The sequence below is a fragment of the Monodelphis domestica genome, chromosome 4, assembly GCF_027887165.1.
Source record: "Monodelphis domestica isolate mMonDom1 chromosome 4, mMonDom1.pri, whole genome shotgun sequence".
NCBI lineage: Eukaryota > Metazoa > Chordata > Mammalia > Didelphimorphia > Didelphidae > Monodelphis > Monodelphis domestica.
Genome location: NC_077230.1, coordinates 229444611 through 229470695, shown reverse-complemented (window position 1 = coordinate 229470695; position 26085 = coordinate 229444611). Strand labels below are relative to the sequence as shown.

At 42.5% G+C, this 26085-nt stretch overlaps 1 protein-coding gene across 2 annotated transcripts in view; it reads right to left on the bottom strand.

The window, feature by feature from the left end:
- TRIM29 (tripartite motif containing 29) overlaps nt 1-26085 on the bottom strand; it is a 52823-nt gene that overhangs the window by 6516 nt on the left and 20222 nt on the right. Inside the window, exons 3-9 of one of the 2 annotated variants that reach the window (XM_016433794.2) lie at nt 25269-25502; nt 23952-24165; nt 18192-18278; nt 14295-14387; nt 11785-11880; nt 6705-6803; nt 4938-5014 (exon numbers count right to left, since the gene is read on the bottom strand). In XM_016433794.2, the coding sequence (XP_016289280.1) occupies nt 4938-5014; nt 6705-6803; nt 11785-11880; nt 14295-14387; nt 18192-18278; nt 23952-24165; nt 25269-25502 (900 nt within the window). The remainder of the gene's footprint in view (nt 1-4937; nt 5015-6704; nt 6804-11784; nt 11881-14294; nt 14388-18191; nt 18279-23951; nt 24166-25268; nt 25503-26085) is intronic. The other variant, XM_007494638.3, reaches the window with a different exon arrangement.

Below are 26085 nucleotides of genomic sequence, written 5' to 3'. Positions count from 1 at the left end.
TGTCTGACTCTTCATGAACCCATCTGAGGTTTCCTTGGCAAAGAAACTAGAGTGGTTGGCCATTTCCTTCTCTAGTTCATTTTACAGATGAGGAACTGTATTAGAAAATTATATTGGCTAGTGCAGTGGATAGAACATAGGACACGGCATCCAGAAGGCCTGAGTTCTAATTCAGCCTCAGACACCTTCCCTAGATGTGTAACCTTGGATAGTTCATTTAACCTATGCCTGCCTTGGTTTCCCCATCTAGAAAATAGGGATGATAATAGTATCTTCCACGGTTTTGAGAGTAAACATTTTTAAAGTGACTAACAGAGTGCCTGGAACATGGCAGGCACTATATAAATACTAGATATGATGATGATTCTATTATGTCTGTAAAATGGGGATGATAATAGCACCTTCCTCCCAGGGTTGTTGTAAGGATCAAATGAGTTAGCACACATAAAGTCCTTTGCAAACCATAAAGTAATATATAAATGCTAGCTCTTATTATTGCTATGAGACCATCACCTCCTATGTTCTGGGCCCAGGGCCCCTATACATCCGGCCTAGGGTCTCAAGGCTAATACTGCTGGCTAGAGTGATGGATTCACCATCACAAGATTTGAAGCCAAATCCAGCCCCAGAGACTTACTAGCTGTATGACCCTTAGCAAAACACAGCCTTTCAAGGGCAGCTGTGTAGCAGAGTGGATTGAAAGCCAGGCCTACAGACAGAAAGTCCTGGGTTCAAACCCAGGCTCAGACCCTTCCTAGCTGTGTGACCCTAGACAAGTCACTTAACCCCAGGTGCCTAGTTCTTACCTCTCTTCTGTTTTGGAACCAAGACTTAGTATTGTTTCAGAAAATAAAGGTTTAAAAAATAAAAAGATACAACCTCTCAGATTCTGAGTTTCTTCATCTGCGACATGAGACTAATAATAACCACAATACTCACAACACTGGATAATTGGGCTAAAAAATGCTGCTTTACGTATTTGTGACATTATGAGTTATCTTTATCAGGCTGCCATGTTACACTGTATTGAGTCATTCAAATATCAGCTCCTCTATGTAAACTTAAAGCTCTTTGCAATCTGGCCTCAACCTACCTTTCCAGCCTTATTACACATTACTCCCTTTCTTGTGCTCTGGGACCCAATCAAATTAGCCTATTTGTGGCTCCTCATACCCAACATTTCATCTTCTGTCTCTGTCCCTTTGTAGAAGCTTTCCCCATGCCAGAATTCAATCCCTCCTCATGCTCTACTCTTAGAATCCTTATTTTTGGTCAAGTTGGACTCACATGATATCTATTTGAAGCCTTGCCTGGTCATCCTAGTTGCTTGTCCCTCCCTTCAAAATACCCTGAAATCTTCTCCTGGTCAACCACTCAACCCCCAACACAATCAGTTTGTGGACGTTTCCAGCGCTGAGTTTGTAGTCTATACAGCTACCTCCAGGTCTTGTCTGCTGATCTGTTTGTCAGATCACTTCTTAGAGCCTTCCCAGCTTCTTCCCAAGTTGTCCTACATTAGATGACTGTTTTGTCCCTATTGCTGCCACTTTTGAGGTTCACTCGGGCATTATTTTTAATTATTCACAGGGGAATTAGAGATCAAGGCAATCTCTTGCCCTATTCTACTATCGTCCCTTCTATTTTGTATGTATTTTGACTGTGTCTATACTGCCCTTCTCCTTTTGAACTTAAGTCCCTAAAGAGCAGGGACCACTTCTTTTCTGCCTTTCTATCCTTAGCATCTAGTAAGGCCTGGCATAGAAATCATTGGTTCATTCATTGATTGACTGATTCCTTCTTCATGTCCTGAAAATCTCCAAATCTTTTCCACACAAGTTGTTGTCTAGCCATACATCTCCCATCATGGTTTTGTCTAGTTGATTTTTGGAACCCAAGTAGAGGAGTTTTACATATCCGTATTAAATTTCATATTATTTGATTTGGACAATCTTTCTAGCCTGTCATTCAGTGATCCTGTTATTTAATGTCAGTCATCTCTTCCAGTTCCATGTCCTTTGCATTAATAAGCCTTGAAGGTAGGTCTTCATGGCCCAAGATTGAAAATAAGAAGGGTATGGAAGGATCACCAGTTAGGAAGAAAAAAAGAGAATTGGTTTTAGAGACTAGAAAGAAGAGAGAAGTAGACTAGCTGGCCATGTAATTGGGTCAGGCCAGAAGTGAGCCATATGGGAACAGGACAAGGAAACTGTGCTGGCCTCTGTGACTAGATAAAGACATCATAGGATAAAACTCTTGGGTCCTGTAACTCAAAAGCTCTGTGTTCTGTGAGTTAGCGTTATTTTCTTTTCCACCAAAGCTACTAAAATCCTTTTGAGAACCCAACCTCTGTCTCAGGCACAGGAAAGCAAAAGCCAGGGGACATCTATGTGGAGACCATTTGTAGACTTATGGCAGCAGTGGAATGCTACAGAAGGGGTCACCACCTCTGTGCATCAGTAAAGGATAATACTACTGGGGAAGCCAGTAGTAGAATGAAATAAAAATCTAGTAAAGCAGAAAAGAAAATAATAAACCAAGCAAGGCTGTGGTGGGGCTGTGAGAAATGGTCTGATTTCTGCCTAGGGGCTCTTGCTCACATAGCTCATCCCTCATGTTGGTGGGGGCAGCAGGCCTCAGTGGCCTCTGGCCAACTGATTCCCCCTGGAACTTGCTCATGACTGTGCTTTCTTCCAGGAAATGAGTGTCTAGGGAGCAAGGGTACATGGGACAGAGAACAATTCCTTTTTTTCTTCTTCTCATGTTTACTTTTGTAGTCCTGTTGAGACAGAGCCTCTGGGCCTACCTCCAGATTTAAAATACACTCAATTAGTTCCCTCCTCACCAATAAATTAAAGACATTTTCCTATTAAACTGCTTCAACCATTCTTTTGGGGGGAAACCCTGCTAGAATAGGTATAGGACTAAGTGACATTGACCAGTTGATTTCTGAGGTCTCTTCTACCTTTTTAGATTCTAGAATTTTCTAGAATTTAACTAGAATTTTCTAGAATTTAACACTAATAAACATGTAGCAGAGCCTTCTCATCTTCTACCAGATTAGTCTCTGTACCAAGGGTCCTTAACTTAGGATCAAGAGAAAGAGTTCAAGGAGGGTGGTCTATGAATTCGGTATTTTTAATATTTTAATAAGTGTGGTGATTTTTCCCCTGGTAATCCTATGTATTTTATTTTATGCAATTTAAAACATTACTCTGAGAAGGGACTCATAGCTTTCATCAGACTGCCAAATGGGTTCATGACACAGAAACGGTTAAGAACCCCAGTTCTATACCCGAAAACAGAACTAGGAAGAGGTTTCTAGCCCTCCTCACAGAGAGCAACTAACTTGCCCTTCAGGATTTGACTGGTGGACTCTAGGAAGAGAGGAAAGGAACTCCCTCGCTTCCACTCTTACCACCACTACCACCATGGGATCTAAGAACTGACGAGAACATCAGAGGCAAATCTGATAAGCAGAACCTCTTCTGTGACATTCCCAACAAGTCACTATCCACATCTTACTTGAAGAGTCTTAGTGATGTGAGAGACAAAGAACTCGCAACCTCATTTCATTTTAGGATAGCTCCAATTTTTGAAGAAATTCTCCTTCATATCAAGTTGAATTTGCAGCTCTCTGACTTCTATGCATTGTTCCTACTTCTCCAAAGATCTAAGCAAAATAAGAAAAATCCCTCTTCACATTATTTGAAAGCAGCTGTCACATTTCCCCTAAGTCTTCTCTTCTCCAATCTAAACATTCCAAGTTCCTTCAACTGATCATGTCTGGATGCACTCCAGGCTGCCAATAGTCTTCCTAAAATATGGCCCTTAGAACTGGGCCGTTTGCAGTGCTGGCTTATTTTTCATGTGCGGTCCGCCAAAAACTCCACCCTTTTTTAAAAAGTCTTTACCTTTTGTCTTAGAATTGATGATGAGTATCTTGCCCAGCGACACCCAGCTAGGAAGTGTCTGAGGCCTGGTCCTCCAGGTGCTCTACCCACTGTGCTACCTACTTATCCCCACATTTCAATTTCCAAACTGTTGTCAAGTCATCCATCTCTCTTCTTACATATATGAAGCTGATTTTTAAGTGCAAATGTAGGAGTTTACATTTGTTTTTATTAAATTTCATTGTATTCAATTTGGCCTAATACTCTAGCCTTTTCTGTCAAGCAACTTGTTATCTATCCCTCCCTCTCAGCTTCATGCAACTGACAATTTGATAAGAGAGCTTCTATGCCTTCATCTAAGCCATCAATTAAGATGTTTTTTCAGCATAGGCCCAAGGACAAATTAATAAAGCATTCCGCTAGAGACTTCCTTCCAGGTTGGCACTGAGCACTAATGATTCTGATTTGGGTCCAGTCATTCAACAAATTCCAAATTCAACCAGCTGTACCATTATCCAGCCTACATCCCTCCATCTTGTTCATGAATTAAAGAGACTTTGCCAGCTGCTTTATGGAAATTCAGACATCAGAGAAATGGAAGGAACCTTAGGAATCACCTAATTCAAACCCCTCCTTTTAGAGATAAGGAATCAGAGGCCCAGAGAAGTAAAATGACTTGTTCCTTCTAACATGACTATTTAATGACAGAACTAGGAACAGAATCTAAGTCTTGATTCTTGGCATTCCCCAGTAGAATGTAAGCTCCTAGAGAGTAGGGATCATTTTTCTTTTTTTTTTTTTAATACTTCCGGAATCAAAATACCTGTCTCTTAATAAATTATTATTAAATTATTGCTTCATTTTTATTTTTTATTTAATATTAACTTGATTTCTCTCTACTCCATTATCTTGTAGGCACTCCGGGCACTGCTGCTCCCTTCCTTCCCATCCCCAAGAAAAGGGCATGTGTTCCCCAAATAGAAAAGTGACATACAATAGACCTCTAGGCCTGCTCTAGCCTTGTCTTTCCCCAGCCTCCTTACTCACCATCAAGGTCTGCTTGTTAGATTTCCAAGTTTGTGGCTGAGCTTTGGGACTCTGACTTCTGATGATGGAAGGATAGCCTAGGAAAAAGATAAGGCATATGATTCAGACTGAGAGAAGACTGGTTGCTCCTTCAAGCAGTGGCTAGGTAGTAGTCCAACTCCCTTTCTCAAGGAGACCCAGGCATTGTAACTAGCCCATCACCAAAATGCAACCACATATGATGGGGGAGCCAGAATCCCGGTGCTGGAAATACCATGAAGGAAGTGAGAGAAGAAACAAATATTAGGAAATAAAAACAAGGAAAACAATATTGGGAGTCAGGAGAATGAAACCAGGGACCCAGTGGCGTTGTGGAACAGAATTTCCCCAGACCAAGGGGGGGAATATCCTCATCTGAAATAAAGCACTGAAGGATTAAGACCCAGAGAAACTGCAATAGGGTTCCTGAGGAATGGTCTGATGTCCAGAGGAAGAAAAAGGAATGTCTTCATTCAAACCCTAACCTATGGCACAAATGACATACTAAAATTTCCATAAACTCAACTATTAGAATGAAATAGTATTGGTTTCCTGTGTGATTTTGCCACCCTCAATGCCATCCACTGGGGCTTTAAAACCACCATAGCTCATCTTCTCCCAGAGGTTCACTCCCATCCTCTGTTACCACAATCCTAGGGCACCATTGATTCTTCCTATTTTAGAAAATAAGAAACCAAGAGCCATGGGGCCAAATAGCCCAGCAGGGATGGGCTAACAGGAGGCCACTGAAGCCCAGATGTTCAGAACACATGAATAGCATCAGGGCTTGGTCTAGGAGAGGTTAATTAAAAGGTAGGAACTTTTGGGCTGGGCTATGGGAAATTACTAACAGGGAAACCCCACATAGGACCAGAAGATATTAGAAATGGAGTTTATCTAGCAGAGCTCTTTGGGTTTATAGATGAAAAAAATGAAGTCTCCCCAGCTTTTTCTTCCTTCCTCCCCCACAAACAATTTGCATAACACTCATCCCAGCAGAGCTCCAATTCAGCTTATAAAAATGAAAAAGCACATGCTTCAGCAGCCACCCACCTCGGGTAGCCCTACACAGGTCAGCTGTTGATGCCATGGGAAACAACGGTTGCTAAAATTGCCGGCGGTAATCAGGATGCCATGGAGAGAAAGAGATAAACAGCTGGAGCAGCTCAGCCCAGGGGTTCTGGGACCTAATCTAAAGCTCTTCCTGTGAAAGGGACCACCTTTCCTTCTCAGCCCCAAATATCGGTGTACCGCCCTGGTCCCTGAGGGCTTCATCAGAACCCCCTGGGGTAAAGAGATTGGGGTGGGGGTGCTACATTGGCCTTTCCAAGGGGGTAGTAATGAGCTGAGAGGGAAAGAAAGGAAATGGAAAGTTGAAGACCAAAGTGTCATCCTGCTCCCAGGGAAAGAAAGGCTTTCAAGATGGGAGATTTTAAGAGTTTGTGATCATGTCCTACATTCCCAGGAAGAAAGAAATACCAGTGAGGATGGGAAGGGCAAGACCGCCTTGCTCCTGCTCCAAGACTGGAATAGCAGCTGTGAAATGGTGGGTGGTGTTGTGAGACCAGGAGAGCCCCAGAGAGAAGGTCTGAACTTGGGGATTTGGGAGAAGGGCCTTCTGGGAAGGAGGGTCAGGATGCCCCAGAGATGAAAAAGGAGGCCCTGCTGGGAACTCCATCTACCCCACAAGGGAATAAAGGGTGGCAGGAGAAGAAGGGCAGGGGTTACGAATGTAAAATGATCGGGTACCAGTGTTACTGTTAAACAGGCCACCATCCAACTGTTTGGAAAACTCTGTAGAGGCCTGTCCCCGGGTGGTGAAGTGATAGGGGACTTTCCCAATGCCTGCTGGGAGAGAGAGAGGCATTAGCAACCAAGGGACCTGCCTGGATGACCAGGAGGGATCACAAGATCACAGACCTGGAGCAGCTAGGTAGCACAGTGGATAGTACCAGACCTGGAGTCCAGAAGACTTGGGTTCCAATCTGGCCTCAGATACTTCCCAGATACATGACCCTTCATTTCCTAGCCCTTGGCACTCTTCTGTCTTAGAAGTGATACTCACAGCTGTGAACTGATCCAACCATTCTGGAGGGCAATTTGGAACTATGCCCAAAGGGCGACAAAAGAATATCTACCCTTTGACCCAGCCATAGCACTGCTGGGTCTGTACCCCAAAGAGATAATGGACAAAAAGACTTGTACAAAAATATTCATAGCTGCGCTCTTTGTGGTGGCCAAAAACTGGAAAACGAGGGGATGCCCATCAATTGGGGAATGGCTGAACAAACTGTGGTATATGTTGGTGATGGAATACTATCGTGCTAAAAGGAATAATAAAGTGGAGGAGTTCCATGGAGACTGGAACAACCTCCAGGAAGTGATGCAGAGCGAGAGGAGCAGAACCAGGAGAACATTGTACACAGAGACTAATACACTGTGGTATAATCGAACGTAATGGACTTCTCCATTAATGGCAGTGTAATGTCCCTGAACAACTTGCAGGGATCCAGGAGAAAAAAGCACCATTCAAAAGCAAAGGATAAACTATGGGAGTGGAAACACCAAGAAAAAGCAACTGCCTGAATACAGAGGTTGAGGGGACATGACAGAGGAGAGACTCTAAATGAACACTCTAATGCAAATACTATCAACAAAGCAATGAGTTCAAATCAAGAAAACATCTAATGCCCAGTGGACTTACGCGTCGGCTATGGGGGGTGGGGGGGAGGAAAAGAAAATGATCTATGTCTTTAACGAATAATGCTTGGAAATGATCAAATAAAATATATTTAAAAAAAAAAAGAAGTGATACTCACAATCAATTCTAAGATGAAGGTAAGGGTTTAAAAAATAATATCTCAACCTGAGAGGTACAAGGGCCCTCAGAGGCCATCTATTACAACTCCTTCATTTTATAGATTAGGAAACTGAGGCCCAGAAAGGTTTCAGTAACTGGTCCAATGTCCCATAGGGATTAGGTAGCAGAGTTGGGATTTGAGCTAGCTTCTCTGATTTCTGGTTAAACAGTCTTTCTACTACATCAAAGGCCCAATGGAATAAGGACAGTGTGGATGTTCCCACAGAGGTCTCTAGCCTCTCCTTGGATCCCCCTCCTTCACAACAGAAGTTCCCTGCTTCTGAGGCTTGCCAGCACACCCTCCAGGGTGCACCCTAAATGTTAGAGGCTTCCAGAGGATCTCTCTAAGCCTGAGAAAGTCCAGGGAAGACTGAGGCAGGAGTAGAGTACCCAGGGAAAGAGAAGGACAACAAGAGATTCTTTTTGGTGATTCTCCTAAATTCCCCTTTTCTTTTTCAGCACTACCCACCTATACTATATACCTTAGAACTGCTGCTAGAGTTCCCATCCTAGGCCTGATCTCCAAAGCAGTATTCCTTGCTCCAAGACTTTCCTTTGACTCTCTACTGTTTATAAAAATGCATAATATCTAACATAATTGCTAGCAACAAAGTCACTTGAGATTTGTTGAACGAATGAATGAATGATTCAATGAATCAATGACTAGTTCAATGACTTATTCAGCTCTCCTATGATCTATTCCCAGATCATCTGATAAAATGATCTCTCCCAACCTCTGTCATGTAGGGGATGGCTCCCCCTGGTTGGTAATGATTTTCTCCTCCAAATCCCATTAGTCTACACCTCTATGATGTAGTTAGTTATCACATAACATTTTAGAGTTCAATCAGCTGTACTGGGATCATGACTTCCTCTAAGCTCCATGAAGGCAGGGAACTATGCCTTATCTAAGCTTTACATCTCCCCGGGACCTCTGGTAGGTAGCAAAGCTATATAGAGTGGATCCTTCATGGGATCATGGATGGGGGAGCTAAAGCCAGAAGGAATCTTAGAGATCATCAATTTCCATCCCTTTGTTGTAAAGATGAAAGAAGATAAAGTTGGTGGCACCTAACTGTAATCCCTGCTCCATGGGAGACTAAGGCTGGTGGCTTCCTTGAGCTCTGGAATTCTGAGTGACAGCAGGATAAATCAATCCAGTGTCCACATTATGTCCAGCAACAATATGGTGAGTCGGTGAGCAATGGGCAGTGAGGTGTAGGGTGGGGAAGAGCACAAGGTTGCCTAAGGAGGTACAAACTAGCCCAAGCCAGAAACAGAACAGGTCAAAGCTCCTATTCTAATCAGTGGGGAGATAGATTTATGACCTGTGAATAATTGTTTAACTTCCAGCCTGGCTGAGATAGAGAGGCCCAATCTCTAAAAAAACAAACAGACAGATAGACTGACAGATAAACAAACAGATAAGCAGATAAGTGAAAGTGAATAGACAAATAAATAAGTAAATAAATGTATTGATTGATTGATAAATGAATGAATGAATGTCCTAAAATGAAATAACAAATAAATAAGCAAATGAATAAATTTACTTCAATTTATAGATTTATATAAATTTATATACTTATATATTTAATTTATTATATATTTATATACATTTATATATATATACATAATGTATTTTGTTTCTTTATATATATCTATATCTATTTTATATTTAAATTTTTTATATATAATATATAAAAATTTTAAGTGTAAATAAAAGATGAAGGAAAGGACACCAATGGAGGTTAATTGACTTAACCAAATACACATTAGTATAGAGATTTGAACACAGTTCCTTTGACTTCTGATTGGTTGTTATTTCCACTGCTGAATACCAATAACTAACATTTATATATCACTCTAAGGTTTGCAAAGAGCTTTACATATATTAACTTCTCTCTGAGATAAATGTACTATTCACTCAGGAAAGAATGAATGTGAGCTTTACTGAGAGGATGCCTTAATCCAAAGGAACATTTCTCATAATGGGGCATCAAGGGCCTAAAGAATATTTGGAGGTAGAAAGGCTATCTTTCTGGGGCAGCTAGATTGCATAGTGGATAGAGTGCTGAGCTTGGAGTCAGGAAGACTCATCTTCCCGAGTTCAAATCTGGCTTCAGGCACTTACCAGTTAGGTGACTCTGGGCAAGTCACTAAAAATCTTATTTGCTTCAGTCTCCTCAACTATAAAATGAACTGGGGAAAAAATGGCAATTTTTCCAGTATCTCTGCCAAAAAAAACCCCAAATGGAATCTTAAAAGAGTCAGACATGCCTGAAAGGACTAAACAATAATAAAGGCCATCTTTACCCCTATGTAAGGGTCCATCTCCTCTGCCTATGGAGGATCATAGGATTTAAAATGGAAAGAAACTTTAGAGACCATCTAGCCTCCCCTTCTCATTTTACAGATGACAAGACTGAGGCCTAGAGTAAGCCAATTTGTCTAGTCTCACAAGTAGGGAGGAGCAGAAGAAGGAATAAAATCTACATCTTCTGATTCCAAAAGCAGTATTTTTTCAGTAGGCCATGCAATAATCTGTGTTGCTAATCTACATATAACTCAGCATCCCCAGTGGTGGTTGACAGACTCTAGATTCTATCAAAAGACTACTGGCCCACTGGAACTCCCCAGAAACTCTTAGGACTGACCACTCCCCCCGGCCATGCACCCTGCTCAGGTGTCTAGAATAGAGTCCTTAGGTGTCCTTAGACCTTGCCCAGCAGTCTAGAATAAGTTTCCTGACAACTGCCAGTCTTATTCCAGGCCATTTCCAAGATGCTGAAGCCACCTCATGGATAGAGCATCCAATATCAAATCATTAATTTGATAGTCTCCCAGCCCCTATCACCTGCCACATCTGGAGATTATTTTCCTTCTCAACAAGCTATTAATGAGGAACTAGAGGGGAAGGTTTGTTTCCATCCTTGCCTATTAGGGCAGTCCCAACATCACCTGGGGCTGTGAGCCTCCCTCTTTGGCCTTCCCCAGTCTTCTGCTCTCTTTGGCTTCGGGACTTGTTTAGAGGTGGTCATGGACTCCACAAGCCTCAGTTTGACCTAAGAAGCATCCAAGGGCAGGAGTCCTAAATACCTCATATCTTGTGAGATGTCTTAAAGGAATGAGGCAAAGTCGAAGAAAGAAAGATACACTGAGATATCCTTCCAGGGAAAAAGAGTTGAAGAATCCAGAGCTAGGAGGATCCTTAGGGGTCATATCATTCAAGGGACTAGGATAGAAATGTGACCCATGAATTCCCAAGTGAGGAAATTCTCTCTACCAATGTAGATCAGCATTTTTCTACAACTTCAAGGTTTAGAGAGTTGCCCAAATCACTTTGAAGTTAAGTGACTTGCCCAGGGTCACACAAACAGTATGTCAGAGATGAAACTTGAACCTAAGTCTTCCTGGCTTCAAGGCTGGTTTTCTATCCACTACACCAGTGATGGGCAACTTTTTGAGCTTGGTGTGTCAAAATTTGCCAAAAAAAAAAACAAGCATAACTCAGGTGGTGCGTCACTTCGAGGGAAAAAAAAAAACGTTCTTGGCATGAGGCCCCATACATCTCTGTATGCAGCTGCATGAGGCTGCGTGTCATCGAAAATGGCTACATGTGTCAGTGCTGACATGTGTGTCATAGTTTCACCATCACAGCACTACACCATGCTGTAGTAGATGGTTCAAACCTTTAGTTTCTATAAATTAGTGAAATGAGGTCCAAGAAAAGTTGTGTCTTTCCCAAAGTCATACAGCAGTAACAAAGTTAAGACTTGAACCCAAATCTCCAGAATCCAAGGGCTTTTTATGTTATACAATAATAAATTAAATAATATAAGGGAAATGGATGGATGGGGGAAAGACTTGGGGTTCAATAGAGCAGGTGTTAAAAGGAGGACATAGCTAAAGAGAACAGGAGAAATTCGAGGTGTCACTGGGAAGGGAGTCAGAAGGAGGGAGAAATGATACCTTTCAGGGAGAAGGAGGAGCTGCCTTGGACAGCAGGCAAATCATCGGAACTCTGAATGGAGGATGAATATTCCCATACTCTGGAAGTGTAGTTACCTGGTAGAGAAGAAGAATGAGTGTTGAAATCTAGTCACTCCATCTGGATTTGTCTTTGGCATTAAAGAGCACTAGGAATTAGAATAATTCTTAAATATTAGGCAAGTGGAAAAACAACATGTTGACCCAAAACATCCAATAATCCAAAAGCCATTTCTATGTGTCACAGGATGTATGATTTTGAGGGACAGTTTGGGGTGCTTCCTTAATTTTTGATAATAGTCCAAGGAATCTAATAAAGGTCTAATAGTCAAAGGAATTTATATTTCCTGAATATATTCAGATTGAGCAGAAGGAGCAAGGCTGGATGGAGTGGGCTGGATGATTGAGGGAAAAAAAATAGTCAGGGGCCAACATTTTGCCACAGATAGTACAACAAGTGCGTAATGGAGAATTGATAGGGCATATGAGTAGCACCCAGACCTCCTTCTATGACGACAAGAAGAGGTCCCAGCATGTCTGAGACCTTCCTCTCAGTCTCTAGCCCTATTTATTTGTTCTTGCTGTCTGCAGAGGAGAGAGAGCACAGCAGAAGTTAATATCATCCTGTTAACTTTAGAACAAAACCACATAGAAATATAAGCAGTTATTTCCATAACAATTTGCTACCAAGAGCTCCAGTGAGCTTATAACCTCTTGTAATCACAGGAGATCTTCTCTTGGAACCAAGACCTAGAGAGGCCAAAGGTCTATCCCAACATTGCCCATGTGGGAGTAGATCATTGATTTTAGAGCTTAAACAAACAATAAAGATTATCTTATCCAATTCCTTCATATTAGAGCTGAAGAACTGAAGCCCAAAGAGTTCAGGTGACTTACTTAAGGCCTGACAGGTACTGAGCTGCAGCATTGAGAAATGAATCTCAATTCTCTGACTCTAAATCTAGGATTCTTTCCATCTATGGGGCTTCCTTCCTGGTCCAGGAGCACTAATCTAGTGTTTCTCCTACCAGGTTCTGTGATCCTTCTCTTAGAGAAGCTTGGTCCTTGGACCTAACCAAGAAGGAACCTCCCATCTCCCCTCCTCATGCCCTCCATCTTTCCATATTTTCCCATGTATAAGCCATTCAGTTTTATCCTCCATATTAAAGAAACTTTCTATGGGAAAACAGAGCTAGAAAATTCACATATTAGGGTTGATGCTTCAGGTCTTATCATCTCAGTATATTCTATAATGAAATAACTTATGACTAGATGGTATAAATGACTAGGTGTCACATTGGATAGAGTAACAGATCTGGAATCAAAAAGACTCATTTCCTGAGTTCAAAACCTGCCTCAGAAATTTACTAGCTGTGTAATGCTGGGCAAGTCATTTAACCCTGTTTACCTCAGTTGCCTTATCTGTAAAATGAGCTGGAATAGGAAATGGCAAGCCCCTCTAGTCTCTCTACCAAGAAAACCCCAAATGGGATCATGAAGAGTCAGACACCACTGAAACTACTGAACAACCAAAGATGGCATAAAAGCTGAGATTCCTAGAGTTTTGGAGTCATTTAGGCCATCCCCTGCATTTGGGCAGAATGATACCTTAAAATAATAATTCTCATTTCTGGAGTCCCTTTAAAGTTTTACAAGATGTGTTTTAACCCAATGAAATAAGGACTGCAGGTATTCTTCCCTCTTTATGGATAGGGAAACTGATGCTCTGAGGGGTTAAACAGTTTTCCCCAGTATCATACAGCAAGTGAGTAGCAGGATTATGCCACACCGGTCCTTTAATCCTAAACCTGGTGCTTTTATCATAATACCAGGGATAGAGATTCCTTGCCCCAAATATCAGGATGTTAGGAACCTCTTGATTCTAGAAGCAGCAACAGAGTATAATAGCAGAACCAGGAGTTCAAAGATAAGAGTTCTATCCTGCCTCCACTATTTATTAGGTATTTGCTCATGGACAACTGACTTAATCTCCCAAAGCCTCAGTTTCTCCATCATGTAAAATGGGTATTCTATGCAGTACATAGGGTTTTTAAGAGGAAAGCATTTTGCAAACCATGAGACATTATAGAGAAGTGAAATCTATATTAGACTCAGTCCTCTGGAGGCAGCTCATATCCCATTTCCCCTTATTTCATTCTCAGTAAGAATAGAACAGTAAATGGATGTCAGGAATCCTTCTCTTATTTTTTAGTAAGTGCCCCATGGCTCTTGTCTTATCCCTATATGATGTTTCCCTTTTGACCTTTTCTCCAGGCGTTTGCCATCTACTTGCATCTCCACTGGCCTCCCACCCTTTTCAATGTTCTCTAAACCCATCTTGACAGGAGATCACTCCCTCCACCCTCTACCTCCACCACCACCACCATCTCCATCCCATCAGTATCATCCTCCTCTTGTCGAGGTTTCCCTCATGTTCTCAAGTGACCTCATTGTCACTCAGCCAGCTCATGAGCTGTTCTGATGGCATTTACCTTTGGTACCATAGAGATTGTTGAAGTTCTTTTGGTTGGTCTCCTTGGTGAGGCGGCCTGGAGAAGAAGGTTGATACGATGTCCTGGCCCCAGCTGGGAAGAAACAGATGAAGAATGCATGTTTAGGTGTGATTAATCAGGGCTGAGCAGGAGTCCCTGACCAAGAACACCCTTTCCAATACCCTATTCTGGTGAATAAAATGCTGTTATTGGGAATTTAATTTGGAAGAAGAGGGAAGGACCTAAAACTATTCAGGATTTTCTTATTGGAATGAAAAATCTTTGGCATAAAAGCCACCCTAAGTTTGACCAACTCACACTTTAGGGGTATTTAGTGAGTACCAAGCTCTCTAAGGGCAAGGCTTTCTATGGGTGGAACATGGGATAGCACCAGCCTCTGTGAGTAAGGAAGGAAGGGATGGTGAGATGCTATGAACAATAATAATAGAAAGGAGAGATTAGAAAATTTTGTCCTACTTTCTAAGTTTGTCCCAGGCAATGGAAATGAGACACATAAGAGGCAACCACACAAGAAAGAAAAATCAAAATCATGTCATAAGGGGATCAGGGAAGGACCTGGGAATATGTAGAGGTGGTTCAATGGTTAGAGTCCTGGGCCTACAGTCAGGAAGACCTAAGTTCCAATCCAGCCTCAGACACTAGGTGTGTGACCCTTGCTTGGCAAGTCACTTAACCCTATTTGCCTCAGTTTCTTCATCTATAAATTTTGGAGCTGGAGAAGGAAATGGTAAATCACTCCTGCATCTTTGCCCAGAAAATCCAAATGGGGTCATGGAGAGTCAGACACAACTAAAAGCACTTAACAATAACAATAACTCTGAAGAAGCCCAGAGAGACCGCTGAGGAACATAGCTTGAAAGCTAAATTCAAGCACTCTATTCCAGTATTTGGCTCATTTTGCTTGACCCTACAGGTCAGAACTAGAAGTGACAAGTAGAAATAATAGGGAGACAGATTTCTACTGCCTCTAAGGACAAACTTCCTAGTTACTGGCTGCCTCAAGCAGGGGAAGGATCTGCATCACTGGGGGTCTTAGCAGAAGTTAGAAAACTTTTTTCTGGAATAACATATACTATACAATTGTAGTCAAGTCAGTGCCCAACTCTAGGCCTCAGTTTCTCCATTTGTAAAATGAGGAAACTGGACTAGACGATCTCTAAGATCCTGCTATCTCCAAATCCTGTGAATTGTGTGTTCTCATGTCACCTGAGTCTAGCATTTTTCTCACTGTATCATAATATTATCTCCTCATTTCTCCCCTTACCAAGCACTAGAGAGGACAGGACTAGAAAACCACCACTTCTAGCAGAGTGGGAAAGCCAACAAGGACAAGTGGCATGGGTCTCAGTGCCAGGGACCTGAATATTTGGCTGGGAAGAGACCTACGGAACCCAGAACAGGTCCATCCAGGCAGGAGACCCAAATGCCAGGAAGACTACATGTGGAGGCATGGGTCAGATTATTATATGTCATCTCCTCCCCTTGCCAGGCACAATAAGCTGGTGCAACCATCTGCTGAAAGGTGAACTCAGGCTTGGCACAGGTTAGGAATGTGAAGGTGAGGCCCCGTCCCTTATTGCTGCCACCCCCAGGCAGTCCCCACTTAGCCCAGATGCTGTTTTTCAAGCTGGGCAGGGCCCTCACAGTAGGAGGAACAATTAGATCCAAATGTCCATGGGCATTGAATAGGAAAATACCCATTTGCTGGGCTTCCTTTTGTGACTGGGCCTTAACTCCTTCCCCTGCATTCTCTGGGTGAAGATCAGGGTCTCCTCAGTGATATGATGGGACATTTGGGGCTCACGAGAGAGCAGCACAGGACTCTGCATGGCAGGCCTACTGTGGAGAGGTGAAGGTCGACCATGGGGATAGGGTGTAAGCACACAGGAAATGATCTTCTGAGCCAGGGAAATTCCTATGGCTAGGGGAATCTCCTCAGTCAGGTGGAAAATACATGAAACAGAGGGAGAATCCACCAGCAGTCAGCCCTGGGAAAACCTGATCTTGTTATCTGATACAGAGTCCTGTTCTGTGTTCCAAAACTGAGGGAATATAGAGAAAGTAACAAAATTGCCTCTTGTCTTCTGGGAGGAAGCAGTAATGGAAGAGAGAATCAAATCCAACTCACTAATTGTATAGATGAGGTAGAGAGGATGGGGCAGATTTTCTTGCTGTTCATTGATGTCTGAGACTTTGTGATCCCATTTATGGTTTTCTTGGCAAAGATACCGGAGTGGTTTGCCATTCCCTTTTCTAGCTAATTTGACAGATGAGGAAACTAAGGCAAATAGGGTTGTGACTTATCCAGAGCTCTATCAACTGTGCTACCTACCTGTCCCAGTGCTAGAACTCAAATCCAAGTCCTCTGACTCCAAGGACAACGTTCTTTTCAGATATGATGTCAGCTGACTTTGGTTTTAGTCCCAGTTCTGTCACTAACTTACTGGAACCTTGGACTGATCATAACTTCCCTGTAGGCTCCAGTTTTATCATTTATCAAATGGGGGAGGGATTTGAACTGGATGACCTTCAAGGTGCTTTCCCATTGATTTGGCACGATGGATTATCTTATTCCACCATCTTGGCAACTCTAAGTCAACTGACACCATGGATTATCAAAGAGGGAGGAGCAAAATTTTCCTAGCCAAAAGAAGGAATCACTTTACAAAAGCAAATTCTACATGGAGCTACTTTGGGGAATTTTTATTCTGATTTTCTAGGTGATGGACAACAAGATCCCATTTTGTTTGCATACTTTTCTGTGGTTGGGAAGGAGAGGTTGAGAAGTCAGAAACAGCAACAATGTGGGCAGGACAGAGGACCTGGAGGCTCCCTGATTGGCTCAAAGTATAATCATGGCATTTTGGAATGGACAAACCAGCTGGTTCCAGACAGCCCAAGAAGAACAATTCTCACTCCAAGTATTCTGGTCTGGTCTCTTTTTCAGCCAAGAGGGTGTGGAAATTGGCATTAGGCTAGAGGCCCAGAGACTGTCTTTAGGCAAGGAGGTGTGAAGAACTGAACATTACATAAATAGACTTAGAAAGCTTAAGCACTTTACAACAATGACCAGTATGGAAGACCATTTTGCTTGATAATGCATATATGGCCCAGATAAATTGCTCTCTGTTGGGGGGAGGGACAGAGGGAGGTGGTTTGGATCTTATAATTTTGGAAAACATGTTGAACATTATTATTACCTGGAATTGGGAAAACAAAAATCTTTGAATTAAGAAGAAAAAAAAAGAAAAGAAAGTTTAAACACATGGGGGCAGCTAGGTGACTCAGTGGAAAGGACACCAGGGCTAAAGATAGGAAGACCTGGATTCAAATCTGACCTCAGACACTTCCTAGCTGTAGGAACCTGGGAAAGACATTTAACCCCAATTGCAGAAAGAGATGCCAGAAATGTGTGGCTATTTGTGGTGGCAAGGGACAGAATGAGAGAATTTAATTAAGGATAATCTAGCTAATAGAACCCAAGGAACCCAGTGGGCTCAGTGACCAAGGTCAAGGGCTTTTGACTAAAACTGGAATTTCGAAATAGTCAGGAGAGTTGAGAAAACAGAGAAAAGAGGGCCCAGGAACCAAAAGCAAGGTCCCGGGAACTGACTACAAGGAGGAGTCAGGATCTATTGAAAGGTAGCCTATTTTACCAGGGCCCAAGCCCAGGTCCAGGCTCTTTAAGCAGGTAAACCTGTTTCGAGCACAGAGCGTGTGTTAAGCCATCCTAAGAATGGAAGCTAAGTAGGGTGGGGGGCTGTCCGGGAAGGACTTTGAAGGCCAAGGCCAGGAGGTATGGCTTGAAGTTGATAAGGAACCCCTCTGGTCCTCACGGTCTCACAGAGGCAATGAATGCATCCGCTGTTTACTTACCCTTGGGTGTGAGGTACATGGAATATCTCTTCAGGGTGTCTGACTGGCCCCAGTCAGACATGTAGTTGTTCATGAAGCGATGGTCCCCTGGGGAAGAAAGACAGGGCTGGATGAGCAGAGGCCTGATACAGGGTTACTGAGTGGGAATGGAGGGAGTGCCCAATCTTGGGATAGACTGGCATCAGGAACCAAGATCCCCATCTCAGGGAATTTCATGTAAATAACACTAAAGTGGTCCTCTTATGGTCTGGACAGAAAAAGGCTCCGCTAGCGCGCCAACTGGAAAGGTGCTGATGCCTGGAGCCAGAGAACTGCTCTGGCTACACTCCTTTAGCATCATCACCAGAAGCAGTATTTTGGGGGGAGGGCAGGTGGTTGTTGTCCAGTCATTCAGTCACAGTCACGTCTGCCTCTTTGTGACCCCATGGACCAGAGCACGCCAGCCTTTTCTGACCTGAGGAGCTCATCTCCCATTGCCACATCTTTTAACATTTTATATTGTTTATGAGGTTTTCTTGGTTTTCTTGCCCAAGGTTTGCCCATAGCTAGTAAGTTGGCAGCTATGTGAAATACTGGGTAGAGAGCCACTGTTGGCATTTGGAAAACTTGAGTTAAAATCTAGCTTCAAACATTTATTCTCGGTATGACCCTGGGAAAGTCACTCAACCCTTTTTGCCTTAGTTTCCTCATCTGTCAAATGAGCTGGAGAAGGAAATGGCAAGCAACTCCAGTGTCTTTGCCAAGAAAACTCCAATGGAATAGGTCTTGGTCAATGACACATGTTAAACGCAGTGGAATTGTGTGCCAGCTATGGAGGGGGTTGGGGAGAGAGGAGGGAAAGAATATGAATCTTGTAACCATGGGAAATATTCTAAATCATCTAATTAAATAAAATTTTCAAAAAGAAAAAAGAAAGAAAGCTCCAGTGGGGTCAAGAAGAGTTAGCTATGACTAAAAACAATTAAACAACAGTAAGTGTCTGGAGTCACATTTGAACTTGGGTCTTTCTGACTCTCCAGGCCCAGTGTCCTATCCTCTGCACCACCAGCTTGTCCCAGACCTTTTCTGGTCACATCGTAATTGAAGGAATAGAAGAGGTACAATGTGTGTTGGTGGAGAGAGAGACAACACAACCTCACCACTCAGTGCTAAACACAGGGTATCTCAGGCTGTCTCCAGGAGTTCAGGTGGGTTTCCACAGAAAAGATAACAGCTCATATGTCTAGAGAACTCTCACATTTACTTTACAACAGTCCTGGAAGGTACAAGTATTAGCATGACCATTTTGTGGCTGAGGAGACCAAGGCTCAGAGACTGGTGACTTGGCCAAAGTCCCGCATCAAGTAAGTTTATGTTTTTTAAAACCTAACTGATTCCAAGGCAGAAGAGCAGTAAGGGCTAGGCACTGGTGGGTCAAGTGACTTGCCCAGGGTCACACAGCTAGGAAGTGTCTGAAGCCAAATTTGAACCCAGGACCTCCTATCTCTAGACCTGGCTCTCAATCCACTGAGCCACCCAACTATCCCCATAGTAAGTGATGAAGTTTGGATTTAAACTTGGGCTATCTAATCCTACTTCCTCTTCATCATGCTTCTTCTCACCTTCTTGGTCTATCTTTTTGTGATCAAAGTTTACACATTTCTTGTAGACTTCTTGATATAAATTTAACTGGTTCATTCTTAGGATTCTAGCATTAAGAGTTGGAAAGAACCTTAGAAGTCACCTTACCCCACCTCCTCATTTTACAGAAATGTTAATAATAGTACCTACCTCTGAGGGTTATTTTGAAGAGTAAATGAAAACTGTGTAAAGTACAATCACCAGCACATAGTAGGAGCTTACTAATGCTTCTTATATTCCTTCTTTGTTCTTTCTCTTCCTTTTCTTCCTTCTTTCCTTTTCCTCTTTTCTTCATTTCTTCCTTCTTTTCTATTATACCAAACTCCCCCCTCCATTAATAAAAAAAAGCTGGAAAGCAACTGGGCCATTCAGTGGATTGAAAGACATGCCTAGAGACTAGAGGTCCCAAGTTCATATCTGGCCTCAGACACTTCCTAGCTGGGTGACCCTGGGCAAGTCACTTAACTCCCATTGCCTGGCCCTTACTATTCTTCTTCCTTGGAACCAATATACAGTATTGATTTTAAGACAGAGGATAAATATTTTTTAAAATAAAATAAAAATAGCTGTAATTTGTCTCATGTATTAAAGTTTGCAAAGATCTCTACAAATATGATCTTATTTGATCTGCTTTACTTCATGAGATAGATGATTACTATCTTCCATTTTATAGATAGAATTTGAGACTGAGATTAAGTGACTTGCCCAGGGTCACACAATGAATAGGGCCTGAAGGATGTTTTATATTCTGATCTTCTGGAATCCAAGGCTCTATCCACTATACCACTTTCCTATCTTTGTTGTCAATGTGAGCTAGTATTATGCTCAAGGTCCTATATGACTAAGTCCCCATGTCTTACCCTACAACAGGGGTTTTTAATCTAGGGTCACAAGACCCCCAAGGAGTCCTTGGGTCGATTTCAAGATATCTATGAACTTGGGGTGGGGGGATACCATCATCTTTATTTCAATATAATCAGTTTCCTTTGTACTCTCATGTATTTAATTCCACACATTTAGCATTATTCTGAGATTGGCTTCTCCAGATGGCCATCCATGACACATGAAAAAGCCTAGAGCTTACAGGTTTATACTGCCCTCTAGTATCCTAGTTCCAGGAAGGGAAATGAGTTAACTGATCTAGAGTTACAGTCACCAACAGGTCTCCTAATCCATGTAAACTAGACTCATTGCCACTTGGCTTCTCATTCACTTCTCCACCTTATTCCTTTCTTTTGTCTTTTCCTGCATCTTAAATGCCTCCTCCTTTTCTTTCCTCTTCCTCCTGATGGGTAGGGGTGATTTAGGTTCACCAAGAGAGACAAGCTGGGTGTAAAGAACAGTTCCTAGACAGGACAACCTTAGGAAGGTTAAGTCAAATTGCCCCTGGTTTGGCCCATTTCATCTCAAATGCGATCTCTGGACAAACCTGTTCCTGATTTCCCCCTTACCCCTTATACCAAGTCATGGAGAGACTCAGATCCAAAGTTAATTATTAAAAATTAATTAAAATTTAATTATTAAAAAATAATTAAAAATTAAAGTCAATTTAAATCTAGGCCCCTTCTTCTTCCCATGGTGCAACAAGGGCTCTTGGCAATCAGAAAAGAAATAGAGATAACTTGTCCCTATAGCTAACTTCTACCCTTCTAGCCATGACCTCCCACAACTCAGTGGCCTTTAAGGCCAGATCTGAGTCTATAATTCTATGATCCTATAAACTCCCCAACCTATATCTGGACAGAGAGTGGAATAGGAGAAGAAACAAACCCTAGGAAGGGAGCTGCCCAGGCCTGAGGCTGAGGTACTGACATCAGCAGTATTCCTCTTCTTCCTCTAGGCTTCCTGCCTTTGTTAAGGCTTGAAGAAACCACACCTGTTCTAGGTAGAGTCATCCACCTTGACCTACAAACCAGGCCCGCGTGGGATTGGGTGCCCAGCTCTTCACTTGAGTCCTCCAGGCCCCACCTGCCTCCACCAAGGACTAGACGAAGATCTCCCAGGGCAAACCTGGATTTCAGCTGATGTTTGCAACCCAGAGATGGGAACAGAATGCCCTACTGCCACCTCCATGATCTATGCCTGAGGAATGAGTCACACAGTAATGGGTCCTCAGCATGTTAGAAGAACTCATTTCATGATCCTTTCACTGAAAAGCTGTCTTACTTTTCCACCCAAATTGGATGTCACCAGCATACCACGTTCTCTGGGGAAGGACGTTTTCCTGACAAAACTGACCAAGCACGTCTGTGTCATACTGCCCTCAACTCTGGAGATCTAGGCTATATTGGGGGGGGGGGTCAGGAGCACTCGAGATGACAATGATATAAGGACACAGGCTTTCTGACACTCCATGTAAATCCTTTTTGCCTCAACCACATTTGTTGCCGGCACCAAAATTCCTAGCGATGGCTCTGTCAAGAGCATCTATCAAATTAAACCCCTGTCAGAGGCTTGACATTAAGGTTTAGGGCAGGGAAATAGGCCGTGAAGAGCAGAGGACTATACAAAGGCTTGAAGCCTGAGGAGACTGGCTTATTGCAGATTAAAAAACAAAACAGTTACTCCATTGAAGCCATTTTTCAAGTTATGGGACCTGAGCATGCTGAGACATGATCTAGGTGACTTCATCTGGGGATGGCAATGACTCAGACAGAATCCATTTTTTTTTAACCCTTACCTTCCATCTTGGAGTCAAAACTATGTATTAATTCCAAGGCAGAAGAGTAGTAAGGGCTAGACAATGGGGGTCAAGTGACTTGCCCAGGGTCACACAGCTAGGAAGTGTCTGAGGCCAGATTTGAGTCTAGGACCTCCCATCTCTAGGCCTGGCTCTCAATCCACTGAGCCACCCAGCTGCCCTCCAGACAGAATCCAATTCTACAGGAACTTTTGAGTTGTTAAGATAGGGTTGGCCTGCCCTCCTCAGCTCTCTATGGCCAGGCACACAGTAGCTGTGCAGAACTCACTATAACATATCATCTGATAAGTCATCACGTTGAAGTAGCACAAGGTACTGGGATGAGCATTATATATGGAGCCAGGAGATGCCCAGATCGGAATCCCACCTCTGACTTTTACTAGCTGTGTGATCATGAATAAATTACTTAGTTTCTCTGGGCCTCAGTTTCTTCATATGCTAATTGAAGATGGTATTATCTTCTTCATAGGGTTGTGAAGACCAAATGAGATCATTTATTATGATAGCTAACAAGGTTGCAGCCAAATAGATCACCAAAGGCAATATGGGTGGCTCCATGGAAGTGGCAGCATCCCATTGGCCACTGGATATTGCCTGCTAAACAGATGTGGATGATCTGAAATCCACAATCTACGTTTCCTTGGCTTTACCCTGTGCCAAAATCTGGATGACCAGGCAGGAAACCATCCTCAGAGATCCTACTCACTAACCCTGTGCCCTATATACTTCTCTGCTGATAATTTTATCTTTTATAAGTTAATTTACATAGCAATATATAGGTATACATATATATGGTGTTTAGATATGTGGACATATTCCAAAAATCTTGAGTTTTCAGTTTTAAGCTATGGATATGGACCTATGATTTCATTTGTATAGAAATCTCCCCAGGTGAGAAAACTCCCTCTACTAATTCAGGTAGGTACCTTTTTCCCAACTTACAACCTTCCAGGGTTTCCCAGAGCCCTTACTACTGCCTGGAGTAATAAATGATTCACACCAAGCCACATAGTTGGGATGTGTCAAAGGTAGGACTTGAACCCAGGTTGGCTCCAAGGTCAGCTCTCTGACCACTATACTACAGCTATCTCTCTTTACAATGTCTATAAATCTATCTCTAGGTCTATCTATTTATCATCTATCAATCTGTTTTCAAACTATACCTATTATTTATCTATTTACCCATCTGTCTATCTATATGTGTCTTTCCATCTATCCATCTATGTATCAGTCTATCTACTGAATATACATGGTATTCCATTCTGTTCTATTCTAGATGTTGAAGCAATCTAGTTGAGGTCCAAATCACCCATAGTAGGGACTGATATCAATGTGACTGCAAAAGGAGGAGGCAGGCTGGGTTTCTATTTATTTGTTTCTGAAACAGGGAGGAGGAGCACTCTCTAGAGGGAAACAAAGGGACTTTGGAGCCAGCTTACCAGCCTGGTAGCTACCATTCTCCATATGATTTCTCTCAATGAAATTCCGACTCAGATCTGCTTTGCACATCTTCTCCACGTGCCTCATGCACACATTGAGTAGATCATCCTTGAAGTTGCCCAGTGACTGAGCCAGGCCATCTCCTTCCAACAAGACATGGTATGTAGGCAGAGGTGGGGGAAGTGAGTAGTTGCTCATCAGTGCCCCAAATTCCTGCCAATAAGAAGGAGCGGAAGCCAATAAATTGTCTGTGCCCCTGGGGGTCAGAAATATCTTTATCTTCACGTCGTCCCAATGGATAACCAAATCAGAGATTTAGAGCTAGAAGTATCCTTAGAGATCATTGAATCTAACTTCACCATTTTACAGATGAGGAAACGGAGGCCCAGAGAGGTGAAAAGACTTACCCATGGTCACAAAGGCTACAGGATCATAAACTTAGAGTTGAAACCTAAATGAAGCCATTTAGTTCAACCACCTCATTTTACAGATGAAGAAACTGAAACTAATAGGAATAAAAGAAACAGGCACCTGCTATGTGCCAGGCACTATGCTAAGCTTTTAACAAATATCATTTTATTTGATCCTCACAACAACCCCAAGAGGTTGGTACTATTATTATCCCTATAGTTAAGGAGATGGAGACATTCAAGTAACAAAAGTGACTTGCCTGGGGTCACACACAGCTAGTTAATGTCTGAGGTCAAATTTGAACTCAGCTCTTGTGCCATTTAGCTGCCTGGTGAGGTTAAATGATTTGCCCTAAGGATTAAGTTACAGAGCTGGGATTCAAACCCAGGTACCTTGTCTTTCCACTTTTACACACAAGTATCCTCGTGATCTAATAAAAGCAGCTTCAGAACCAGGAGTCAGGTCCTAGAATTTAGGTTCTAGATCTTGTTCTACTACAAGTTAGTGAACTCCTATTCATAGTTTCTCCATTTGTAATATCATTCCAGGTCATTTTCCCCTCTCTAAACCCTTATGGTACCTACTTATCTAAGACACCTAGTTTTGCCTTTAATTACATAGTATCTTATATTGTTCTCTAATTGTTTCTTGTGTGTAAGGCTTATCTCCCTAAAAATATTATAAACTCCTTTCCCAATAGAGCCTTCAGCATCTTCCATATACCCAACAGTGAATAGGAAAGTGGTATGCACATAGGAGGAAGCAACAAATACTTATAGGTAGAGAAAGAAATAGATGGATAAATGGGTGGATGAGGATATGGATGAATGAATGAATGAGAGGGATGGATGGATGGATGGATGGATGGATGGATGGATGGATGGATGGATGAATGGGAAGATTACCTGTAGAAATAGCACTGAGTCACTGATACTGTGCAACTGCTCTCTGGTCTGCTTATCCTCTTGTAGCACTTTGGTCCTCTCATCCAGTGCGTCCACAATCACCTTCACCTGGCCCACAGCATCTTGTTCCCGCTGCTCCAGTGCTGCCCTAACTTCATCCCTCTGTTTTTCAAGGTCCCGAACTAAGTCACGGAAGTTTTGCTCCAGGATGGCTTTTTCATTAGTGGTGAAGCTCTGGAGTGGGTGAAGAGAAGGAGAATAAGCAAAGGCAAGTCTCCAGTTGGAACAAATCACAAAGGCATTCCATGATTAAATCCCCAGAAATTGGGATCAGGCTGTTTTCATTGTCCCCAAGTGGTGCAGCTGATCTTACCAAGACTCCCATGATGAGCAGAGAATGCCAATCTCATTTGCAATCAATTTTTGTTTATCCACAGTCAGATCATTCTATTTGGTTGATTGTTCTTGCCCAGCAATCTAGTCTGGCTCATCAATTACCTCTCATAACTCCACCAGTAGTCTGTGTTAGCTCATATTTCAGTTTATTCTGTTCTCCTTTCCTACCCCCAAGGTATATGCAAACAATGACCTGGATAACTAGAGAAACATGTATTTGGTAGGTGCAGCATCCATTGAGAAGGGCGAGCTAGTCCATAATGGACCATTCCTGGATTGATCAGTTGTAGAACCTTGCTTATAAAGCTTAATGAAGGCTTAAGTGGTAAGAGAATTCCTTCTTCTGTGCTAGAACTAACCATAGATGAAGCAACCAGAAGGAATACACGGGGAGAAGGACTGGGTAAACCCAGAGGAGGAA